We start from the raw sequence: 12,028 nt of genomic DNA, 5'->3' as shown, positions 1-12,028 counted from the left end.
CTGCTGCATTTCCCATTCTGCCCGAATCTCTCCCAGCAGTTTTGTTTAGCTCCGGCACTCTAGCAGCCTCTTAAATGTGGCAGTTTGTTTAGGGGCCATAATAAATGTGGCAGTTAAAGCCGTTGCGGTTGGACCCACCACGGCACGACCCGCGAGGGAGGCCTCCGGGCCAGCCGGCCAGGCCCCCCACGAGGCCACGACCCTCCTCCCCTCCTCTCTGTGGGCAGCAGAACGGGAGCGGCCGGCAGCAATACAGCGGCTGCGCCTGGCTTGGTTTCACTTGCAGCAGGCTGGGCCCCCCGCGGATCCGGGCCTCTCCCACTTCCCGGCCTCGGTGGGCCCGCCGGCAGCGCCACAACAAACGCGCCAGCGAGCCGAGAGCCCGAGGGCGAGGGAACAGCGCTCGCTCGCTCGCTTTCCGCCGCCCAACCAACGGCCGCGCGCGCGCCGGGGGCCCCCCCGCCACCGCCCAAGGAACCCGGCCGATCCCTCTCGCCGGCACGCCCGCATGGGCGCCTCGCGTCGCGCCGCTGGCTGTGCCTCTCCTCCCCCGGCTCCGCGCCGCGCGCGCGTACGTCCCCACGTGCCCGGCGGCCGTGTGGCCTGGCCCGCCCGTGCTCTGCTCTCCATATTCCAACGTGCGCGCGCGCCGCGCCGCTCGATCGGCCGGCTGGCACAGCATAGCAGCCCGCGCCGCGCGCGTGCGTACGCCTTCACGTGACCGCCCCGGCCGTGCGGTCGTCTGGCTCGATCCCGAGGGAGGGGGCTCTCCTGTTCGCGCGACGTGCGCGCGTCGCCTGCCCGGCCGGCCGGCACCCCGCCGCGCCCACTCCGCGCCAGCGCCGCGCATGTGTGTGTTTCAGCGTGCCCGGCCGTGCGGCTTGGCTGCTTCCGGGGAGGGCTTGTTTTGTCGTGTCTTCGGCGCGTGCGCGCGCCCGCCGGCGGCCGGGCGGCGCACCTAGCTAGCATAGCTAGCCACGCACCGACCCGGCCGGCCTCGCGCTCGCGGTATGGCCCGGATGGCGCGGGGGGCGGCGTGTACCCGACCCACGTTGAACGACCTGCTGGACGGACCGTGACCGTGACGCCGATCGGCTGCATGCTTTCTCGATCGTTGACGCGTCGAGAGGGCACCACGGCGATGACGGTATAGACTGCAGGGTTCCATACTTTCTCTGCTTTACATCTTTCTATATTAGCTGCGTACGTGTCGTGTCGCCAGCGTGTACGGTGATGCATGCATGCCATGGTGTGTGTGTGCGAGATGCAACAACATGGGACGAGATGCTGTGCTGGGCTTTTGCTCCGGCACTAGGAATTCCTCCAGGCTAGCCTCCTACCAAAAGCGAGATCTCTACTGCTGCCAGTAGTACTGTGGAAAATCACTTGACGATACTGTGTGCTCCCACACAGCTGCTTACACTTGCTGATTCCAACCCGACACCAATCGCACGCACTAAAAAGTCTCTAAAATACGGGTAGGGACCGGGCTTTCACTGTGGTCGATCGTCTACGTAGGGAAGAATCTGCGGAACACGTACCACCTCGATCGATGGATCTCATATGGACGCCAATCGCATGGAATGTTTCCCCTTGGACCGACGCAGGGACAGGGGAATATTCTCTCGTGTCTCCACTGCATCGATCGGCTCTCAACTCAAGCTGCTAGGAGCTCTGCAATACGACGGGGCCCTTTTCGGGATTCCTAAACAACGGGCCGGGGCCCTTGTCGACCATCCAAGTGGCCGGCCAGGACTCAATCCATCCGTGATGGTGGTCTCCGCCCCCCCCCCCCCCCCCCCCCCACTCTCCTCTACGAGACGGTGCCCCCACCTCCTGCTCCCGCCATCCCCTCCCGTCCTCTTCTCCATCTCGCCGCCGCCGGAAGCCAGGCTTTCTCCTGAGGTGCTCCCGCCCCGAGTCTTCGCCGTGCCGGCGCCAGGCTTGAAGGCGGCGGCCCAAAGCTGCAGATCCGACGTCCCCGAGACGGGATCTACGTGGCTATGACACGACGGGGCTAGCCGCCGCCGCATTCGGCGTGCGACGCTGTTGGACGTGCACATGCGGATCTGTCGGGAGTGCCACCACCGTCGCAGCTTTGCGTCGGTCTACATCCACAACCACCAGCAAGCCAAGGCCACCCTTCGCGTCGTGCGGGCGGAGCAACCGCCGTGCGCCAGCGACAACACCAAGTTGATGGCGGCCGTAGCTGCACCACCCGTCACGCACGCCGTCGCCGCTCGTGCCGCGGGCAGCATGCCCACCGCGAGCTGCCGATGCCAGCCGTGACCCTGCATGGTGGCGGCACCAGCGCGTGACAGCAGTCAGAGGGGGTGGCAGCCGACGCAACTGCGCTGGTGCCTCTCTTTGTGGACCCGTGTGGGGGTTGAATCGGCTATGGATCTGCGCTCCCCCTCCGGTCCCGCTGCTCCTGTGGATTTGCGGGTATGGTCTCCCTCGTTCAAGCTCGGTGGCAGCCATGGCCATGGGTGTACACAGCGGCGGTTCTGGACAAAAGCTCTATCTAGCTCAAGCTTAGGCCGGCGTCGGTGGCGTTCTTAGACGTCACACCCCTCACTAGAGGCGTCGTTGAAGAACCTCAATCTACGGTGGACTCTCTTGGTAGCCTTACTTTCTCCAGGTGAAAGCCAAGATCTGGCTCTGCCAGATCGAGCAATGTTGGCGTCTTGACGTCAAGTCCTTATCAGAGACATTGTCTCGAAGATAGGCATCTCAAACTTGTGTATGGTGGTTGCTGCTATAATTTGGAGCTTGCGCTTAGTGTGGTTGTGTTATTCGTAGTTAAGTCGCATTTCCGTCCTTGTGCTAGGGCATGGTGTTGTTATCCATAGCTATGCCACAATTTACCCTTGTGCTAGAGTGTATTGAATGAGACCTAGTTTAGCTAGGTGGGTTATTAGGGTTTTAGCCCGATTTTCAAAATTAATCAAGAATTGTAGGGTTTTATCTCTTTTTCTGATTTGCCACATCTTTTGAATATAATTTAGGTAGGGATGCTCTTCCCCGTGACCATTTAAAGAAAAATAGCCAGCCAGCAGTCACCTCTCTCGCTTCGCCAGGCAAGGTCTCGTCCTGGCCTTTGCATGGCAACAAGAATACTCGAGAAAACCAGGGCGTTTCTTCGACGGGGGATGGAGTTCTTTATGAAGATCGATCAATACGGATGGATGATCGGTGGCCAGATATTTAGGCCATGGAATATGTGCAGTTTCTGAGTGAAGAATTGTGCTGATGCTAATAAAGCAAAAGCCATGTTGATGCAGTGTTTGATCTCCTTGGACGAGTCATGCCGTGCAGACCGTGACAAACACTGCTGTACTGGCCGGTGCCCTGTGTCCCCGGCCGCTCTCAGCTCGATCCCTGTAAGGGGCTTTTTTCAGATGGGGAGAGAGGACGAGAGAGAGACAGAGATCGTGCACGTACTAGAAGCTGAAGGGGATCGGAAGGCGGGGGCGGCACGTTGTGTGCACGAAAGCTGTGCGCGCGTCCCTCTCCAGCGGTCGTACTACTTGAGACAGATGCTTAGTACGAGACCGCAACTTGCTTCCAGCATGATGCCGCCTTTGTAATGCTTTTTTTTTCTGAAAAGACTGCAGCAGCTACCAGGTCAGCAGGTGTGTGTGGGTCTCGCTTTCCAAGTACATCTCCAAAGATACTGCTGCTACATACCCAGACCCACTCGTAGTGCATTTCACAAATTGGAGTCTGTTTCGATCCCGCGCTAAATTTTACTCTCTGTCACATCGAATATTTAAATACCAATTAAAATATTAAATATATGTTAATTATAAAACTAATTGTATAAATGGAGCCTAGTTCGCGAGACGAATCCATTAAACCTAATTAGTCTATGATTTTATAATATTATACTACAGTAAATATATACTAATGATAAATTAATTAGGCTTAATGGATTCGTCTCATAAATTAGGCTAATTTCAATTTGCTTGTAGCAGCCTGGAGCGATTTGAATCTTTGTTTCAGATGTAAGTCTCACATCAATCTACTTCTCTCGTGTCAATTGCTAGCTCCCCGTGCCATTAATTGGATATACTACTTCTTGAATCAGGATGGAAGATGCTGGTTCTGTAGGATCTCGGATTAGTGTTAAATAAAGCAATGGCTAAATACATGTGTTCTGAACAATTCTCCAAAGTTTCAATTGCTATCTACACCTGCAGTGATAGAGGGAAACACACGTATCCACGACCAAAACACAGATGAGTAGTGCGTCGAGCGCCCGGCCGGCTGTCCGCTGTCCTTGCTATGGCGGCGGCGGGCCGCATGCCCCCTCCATAGGCCATAGCTCGTCAAAGCGTTAGGCGTCAGCAGAGCAGAGGGACTACCGCTGGCGGAGGCCGCGGCGGTAGACGAGGGAGGCGGCGTTGGCCACTGCAGTATTGTGCGATCATCTTGGATCCTTGATCATGGGAGTGCTGGGCCGTGACAGGGGTGAGCAGGAGCAGTCTTGCGCCGTCGGAACTGTCACCGGCGATTTGTGCGTGTGCGACGAGTAGATGCGTTTATGGAGCGGCGGCGGCGGCGAGCTACAGTATCGCGGATCTGTACACAAAGAAAGCGTCAGCTCCGTCTTGAGCTGATGCATCGAGCCGAGTTGCAGCGTTTGGAGAGAGCTGTAGCCGTGAACGAGCTGTTGCCGTCCGATCGCTTCTGTGTACACGCGACAATATCTGGGGGCAGATCCTCACGGGATGTCCCCATCCAATTTTAATAATAATATGTGCAAATAATAGAAATTGGCCGCGGGCTTCAGTTCATTTTCCTTGCGTGGACACGATTTTATTTTCTTTTTCCGACGAAGCAGGAGGGGGCCAGCCAGACCCCTACTACTGGTTATTATTGGACATGTTGAATGAAGCAGTCGTCGCTGCGACACCTACGTACTGAAAGAAAGCTGATGCGTGTCATGCATGAGGTGGCTTTCCATACATCGGTTGCCATTTCCATGGGGTCGTGTGGTAGTGTAGGACTGCAGGCACACTGCACGTCTATGTAGCCCATGCATGGCAGATCGATCATCGCAGCAATGTGATGTGCCCATCAATGATCGGAGTGACCTGTTGCGGCTGCTCTCGTGGTCTGCCAAGGGAGCTAGAGTTCTTTACGGGAAAGCACGGGCAAGCCTGCGCACGTTTTCTTACCTGCTTTCACGTCGCCCCTGCATGCATGCGCGTGCAGCCTAGAATCTTGCACTGCGACTGCGCAAGTAGCTATATAGGAGGCAGAGAAGCGTCCACGGCTGCCGCTTGTTTTCCGTGCGCATGCATGCATGATCACGCCATCACGCCATGGACTCTATGGTACGATCGAACTCGCACTGATCATTGCATGCCAAGGAAGAACATGATTGCCTATGATCGTGTGAGTTTTGTTTATTTACACGCACCACCGCCTTCGTCAGGTGTGCAACTCTTGGGCTCCATCTCTCATGAACCCCACACAGTTTTATCATAAACCCTACGCCGACAGAGTCGAAATGGTCATCACTTCGAAATGACCAGCCGCCTGTCCAAGTTTTATCGAGTCAATGGACAGGCCGGGATACCGCCTTTTTCAACATATAGTACCATGAATGGATCGGAGTCACATGATGAAGTCAGTATGCATGTATGGAGCACGCATCATCTCATCACGACCTATTTTTTGCGTCTTCAATCAGAAAGCCATGGAGCGTCTGTACCAAACCTGGACGTTGTAGGGGCCGGCCGGCCAAACTTGGTTTTCCTTTCATTTATGGGTTTTTGTTTTGTACTGAACTACAGACCAAAAGGGTACTACTGAAGCTTCTAGCACCTGAATATTTGTAGCAGTTTATTCGACAACCTACGGAGTTTGCAATTTCTTCTGATGCCACAACTTAAGATATGTTTGTAGAAGTCCGAGTCTTTGCGTGAGAGCGAATTTAATTTCGTCCAAAAAGATGTAAATATCCACCTGGATCTAAATTTTCATGTTTCATGTTCTGTTCCTACTACATCGAACCATTTATTAGTTTTCTCACGCTGCTAATTGTAAACCACTAAATAATATACGTTGCCTTTCAGGAAAAAAGCATGAGCTCTTTCCCTCAGTTATTTAACCTTTTGCCGAAATGGTCACATGACTTTTGCTAGTGCCACGTTACCCCCGAAGAGGCTAGCGCGGCAGCCCATAGATTCAGATGCCTTTCCAAGGGGTGGCTGGTGCGTGCAGACTGCAGTAGGGGGCTATCACTAGTCCCTACAAACCTTATGTGTCGCAGCCAAGGAGCTGTGGAAATAAAGCCACAAAACACCAAGGGAAACCAAGCACAAAGATTGAAAAGGTGAAAAGGGTAGGAAAAAAAGGGGGGGCGCAAAGGAGAAAAATCTGCGTACTTTCGCAACAGCGCTTGGGTCATCATCTGGACAAAGTGGTGACAATGCTGTTGCGTTCAAGAGCTGACTGGTTTACACGCATTGCTGATGAGACCTGGTTTGCATCTTTGTTTCCATTTTGATCACAGTTAGTTAGGCCTAGAGGATCATTGATATCACTACTCCTGGCCTTGGTGTCCCTTTCTTTTTCTTCATGACGCGTGAAAACAAGAGATGCTTTCTGTATATGTGTAAACACCAGAATATACATGTCTCAAGAAGAAACTATATATATTGATGCCACTGATATCTGCCATGGTTTTCTATTTCAGTTATTATGTTCGTGCTATTGGTTTCTCACCAGCGGCATGGAAATGTGACGTATGGGTCAACTCATTGGGTTTAATCACTGCTCCTTCCGTCCTAAATTATTAGTTGTTTTGATTTTTTAAGATTATATATATATTATATTTAGGTGCATAGCAAAGCCTATAAATTTAGAAAAGCTAAAATAACTAATAATTTGGAACGGAGGGAGTACAATGGGCTGAAAGAAAAGGAGGCAGATGGTGGTGGAATTAGTAAGGGATCAATATGCAGGCGGTGAGGATCTAGGTGTCAAACATGTAGCAATGTACATATACTGACCCATTGAGGTCAGTGCCCTTCTCATATGACCTTCCTTCTCCAAAATTTGGTTGCTCTAGGAAATTTAGTAAGAGCACTTGGTATTCTCTCTTTAAAATAGCCAATTGCCATGTATATGGCTTGTTACACTCTCTTGAAACCGTACCAGGAGACATTACATGATACCTGTGGTACTACGAAGATGGGGCACTTCAGCCCTCCAAATATATGTTATCGTCAATGAAAGGGAAGCACTTCTATAGCAACAATCATTTTTGCAACTTAGTATGATATCTCCAATTATTTTACTTTTAGTTAATTCTCCGCTGCTAAGTTTGTGTGTTTATCTCTATTCATAAACGACAAATTTTTATGGCTAGTATGAACCGACTAGAAAACTTACTTGCAAGAAACCGTGACACTTGTCGCGGCAGTTATAAATCATAGACACTCTACGCCACCGTCTCGCCGACAAAGTTAGTCTAACACGCTTAGTATACCTTATGTACAACATGTCGGTATATAGAGGAATTCGTAGAGGACACCATCTGTCATTACGCAGCAATTTCAACACTTGCGCAGTCATTCATCTACTAAAAAGCAAAATGAAAGGGGCTAATATAATCTATCCCCAATCTGTAGTGCATTTTCCCAACCACCTAGCAGCCCAAGCAACAAATGTTCCAATGAGAAACCCCCCTGCAGGTGGGCCACCGTCCCCTACCTATATATACCCCCCTGGCCGCGCCGTCCCCAGAGATCACCACCAATCCATCCTGCTCTTGCAACACCCATCGCCATCACAGAGAGCACCTCCTCCTCCTCCTCCCCCCTTGTAGCCAACACCTCCTGCTCCGGCACAGCAGCCGCCTTCCCGTGGCTGCTAGCCTCCGACACCCGACCGCCACTCGAGCCATGACGTTCTCCACCGACGAGGCGGTCACCGCCGTGGCGGCGCCGGCTCAGGCGGGCCTGCATTTCACGCCGTTCCCGCCGACGAAGGGCGCCGCCCGCGACTGCAAGAAGCTCGCCGCCGTGCACGTGGACCGCGCCACCCCCGGGTCCATCGTGGGCGGCTCCTTGTTCGAGACCATGAAGGCCTCCTCGCCGCGCCGCGCCGCCGACGCCGACGCCGAGCACGGCGACTGGATGGTACCACCTTTCCCTGCCAACATCCACTCCTTCCCTGGGGCGAGATCGATCGATCCGCGACTCACTTTTCTTTTGCTGGTTCCGTGTGCAGGAGAAGCACCCCTCGGCATTGACGTGGTTCGAGGCGGCGCTCGGCGCGGCTAAGGGGAAGCAGATCGTGATGTTCCTGGACTACGACGGCACACTGTCGCCGATCGTCGAGGACCCCGACCGCGCCGTTATGTCCGAGGAGGTCAGCGATTTTTCCTCTTTTTCCTTCTCGACGACGCAGAAGATTCCTTTTTTATTATTAAGTTCCCCTGGTATTAAAACAGAGTATCCTCTGCTCCCCCCTACCTGTTTTAACCGTGCTCATCAATGATCAATCTAATGACCCGGCTCCCGCTGTAATTCCTTTCGTTTTATCACCTCAGATGAGGGATGCCGTGCGTCGTGTCGCCGAGCACTTCCCCACCGCGATTGTCAGCGGGAGATGCAGGGACAAGGTACATTATTCCGATTCCAAGAATCATTCTTCCTTCAGTTCCTCCTTTTTTTTTCTTTTCAAGGAATTTGCAATGCTACTTGCTCTGTTTCCCTTTTTCATTCCCACTGTAAAAAAAAAAGTTTTTGTTCTCTTGTGGGGGTTCCCCTTGAGTGTTTCCATTGTACTTGTACTCCTACTCCTACAACCCGCACTGTAAAAAGAATCTCCCAGGTTTCCTTTTCTACCGATTCCCCTCGAGATTTCATCTCACGCGTCGCGCCCGCATGCACGGCGCGGCGCCTGTGAACCTGGACGCGCCGGGGCCGGGCCACTGCATGGGAGCAGCAGGCGTTTCCTCGCTGCGCTGCGCTTGCTTCCATCTGAGCCCGGCGCCGGCCGCCGGGGCAGGAACAGGCAGGCATGCGGAGAACGAGGGGAGGCCCTGACGGGAATCCAGGGCCCGTTTCTTTCCCCCATGCGTGCTTCACCTTCCTCGCCCTTGTTTTTTTCTTCCTACTCCTCTGGCCGACTGACTTTCCGGCCTTGGCGTAGCCTAGCGTTCCTCTCTGTCTGCGACCCTGCTGCACGCGTTTCGTTTTTGTTTGGTAGCAGAGGAGGAGCGTGTGATGCGTTTGTATTTATGGCCATGGCCTTCTTGGTGCAATCTCTTCTAGGTGTTCAACTTCGTGAAGCTGAGGGAGCTGTACTACGCCGGGAGCCATGGCATGGACATCGAGGGCCCAGCCAAGCAGTCCAACAAGCACGTCCAGGCAAATGTTCGTTGCCCACAGTTCCCCATCTCTCTCTCTCTCTCTCTCTCTCTCTCTCTCTCTCTCTCTTGTGTTTCTCTCTCATGGAAAGCACTGACGACTACTGTCCACGTAAGCATGTCCCTGACTGACAGAGGTCCCACGTCCGGTTGCAGGGCGAAGAAGTGGTTCACTACCAAGCGGGGAGGGAGTTCCTGCCTGTCATCGAGGAGGTGCGTAAGCCAGCGACCGCTCCGCCGTCTTCTTCCTCCGTCCGCACGCACGCGCGCATGGCGCTTGCTGCTCGCCGGTCTTTGGAGCCTTGCGCCACCGGCCGGCGACCCCGCGTCTCGACAATTAAGGCTTTATGTGGCTACCGGCCAAACCTGACGACGCATGTGTTTTGTCGCCGTCGGCATGCAGGTGTACCGCACGCTGACGGCCAGGATGGAGGCCATCGCCGGCGCCAGGGTGGAGCACAACAAGTACTGCCTCTCCGTCCACTTCCGCTGCGTCCAGGAGGAGGTGAGATCCAACCGTCCATCCACCCAATTAACACGCTAGTTTGGCAGCTTGCGGATCAGTCGGGGGCTATTAATTCCGTGGCTCTCTTGGTTAATCACGCTCCTAATTGCAGTTTTAAATCGTGATTGCGGTTGATTTGCATTGATTGCTTTATGTTGCACTGATTGTCTGATTGGCCTCTGCAGGAATGGAATGCCGTGGAGGAGGAAGTCAGGTCGGTGCTCAAGGAGTACCCCCACCTCAAGCTCACTCATGGCAGAAAGGTGCGCATCTCGTGTCATATCTTTGTTTTTTTTTCGACGAACCTCTCGTATCATATCTGATATGTGGAATACTATCGAGTTTAATTTTTTTCCCTTGCGAATAGAATATTACTGACAATTGGTAGTATTAATACGCATGTCTTTCAGTCGAATATGCACTTTTTGAAAAAGATTCAAGATATACTACTGGAGTACAAACGAGTCTCGTGTCTGAATACTTAAAAGCAGCGTCCTAAAAATAATTATGTGCCTCATTGCAGAGTTTCTTATGTACTATATACTGGTCGTGTCAAGAAAAAGTATCTCAAATCTTGTGATGGCCATGGTATATTTTTAAGTTTCTTTTAAAGAAGAAACAAGAAATATAGTAAAATTAGGCTGTTCCATTACTTAGTGGGCCGGGCTAGAGAAGTTGGTGGTCGGTGGCGACCGACCTTGTCCTGTTCTCGACAGCTCTCCTTGTCACGTACGACGTGCATGCACAAGGGCAATGATGGTAATGCGCTCGCGCTGGGTGTCATGCATGCAGGTCCTGGAGATTCGCCCCTCCATCAAGTGGGACAAGGGCAAGGCCCTCGAGTTCCTGCTCGAGTCTCTCGGTGAGTAGCTAGCTAGCTGCTCGATCACCATCTCTGCAAAACACAATCAACTACTTCTACAACAAGTGCAGAAACAGTTTCCAACCTTTATTTTTATATCTGTTTTGAAATTTGAAGGCTATGCTGGGCGTAGCGACGTCTTCCCGATTTACATTGGAGATGATCGCACCGACGAGGACGCCTTCAAGGTATACACACTAGCTAACACAATTATTCCATTCTACATGTAATATACTAAACAAAAGTAGTCATTAAGTTTCTTAATGACGACACTCACTTTCCGTTGATGGAACACAAGTGATGAAAGGCAGCAAGCTTTGCGTTCGAAAGGAGGACAAAGCTTCGTCTGCCTAGCTGCTAGTTCTATTTCTAGTGCGAGCTGAGCACTATATGTGGCAGTGACGCTTTGGGCTCTCTCTCTCTCTCTGTGTCTGTCGACATGCAAAAATACAGGTGCTGCGCGGCATGGGGCAGGGCATCGGAATCCTGGTGTCCAAGTTCCCAAAGGAGACGGCGGCATCCTACTCGCTCCGCGACCCAGTCGAGGTGAGAAGAATCCACTCGCTTTCGCCCGGCCCCCCGAGATCGATCATCGATCTGAAAGAGATCGAGCTAGCGGCGCACAAATCCTGGAGGAACCGCGTGCGTCCAGCCACCTCGTGATAGTGACTGTGATCGAGCTAGTAGTGCTATCTAGGAGTTCTTCCATCAACTTGCATATGCATTGCTCCAAAAAGTTACGCTGTCGCTTTTGGGGAAAAAAAGAGAGAGAGAGGAGAGCACCGACTAATGAATAATGCATCTCTTTTCCATTGTTCTATGGTTATTACAGCTCGACATTTTGTTGGTAGATGGATGATCGTTGTGGGCTTCGTTTTTTTAATTTGTAGGTCAAGGAGTTTCTTGGCAAGATGGTGGAGCCCACCAATGGCGACGGGCCAGTGAAGGCGGCCTAGTGCAGCATGCATGTCAACCATTAGCTCAATCAGACATGGATGGGGTGGATGATGGCGAGCAACAAAGGAGCTGAGCCTATCTTTGGTTGCTTTCTTTTTGCTGCTCTATGCATGGATAGTAGCCGCTCTACCGTACCTAGAACTTTGCACGCATGCCCGATATATCTGGCCGTGCGATGGAGAAAACCTAGCTGCATGCTAGGACCTTGTCTTGGGAGGTCCCTATTAGTACTAGCTAGCTATATCCCTCCGGGCAAGGTCTTGTAATTAGCCTTTGGTTCCAGTGACAGCGGAGATGCATGGCAGGGGGAGAG

At 52.7% G+C, this 12,028-nt stretch overlaps 1 protein-coding gene across 1 annotated transcript; it reads left to right on the top strand.

Annotated features, from left to right (window-relative positions):
* Positions 1 to 7,919: 7,919 nt before the first annotated feature.
* Positions 7,920 to 12,028, top strand: LOC112881325 (trehalose 6-phosphate phosphatase RA3-like). The gene is made up of 11 exons (XM_025945993.1): positions 7,920 to 8,156; positions 8,248 to 8,388; positions 8,570 to 8,641; positions 9,297 to 9,398; positions 9,548 to 9,604; positions 9,795 to 9,896; positions 10,082 to 10,159; positions 10,689 to 10,758; positions 10,876 to 10,946; positions 11,212 to 11,304; positions 11,649 to 12,028. Exons 1-11 carry the CDS (start codon positions 7,920 to 7,922, stop codon positions 11,712 to 11,714), a joined length of 1,089 nt encoding a protein of 362 aa, XP_025801778.1. The 3' UTR covers positions 11,715 to 12,028.

Source organism: Panicum hallii, chromosome 2, assembly GCF_002211085.1.
Source record: "Panicum hallii strain FIL2 chromosome 2, PHallii_v3.1, whole genome shotgun sequence".
Lineage (NCBI taxonomy): Eukaryota > Viridiplantae > Streptophyta > Magnoliopsida > Poales > Poaceae > Panicum > Panicum hallii.
This window is presented reverse-complemented; position numbering and strand designations above follow the sequence as displayed.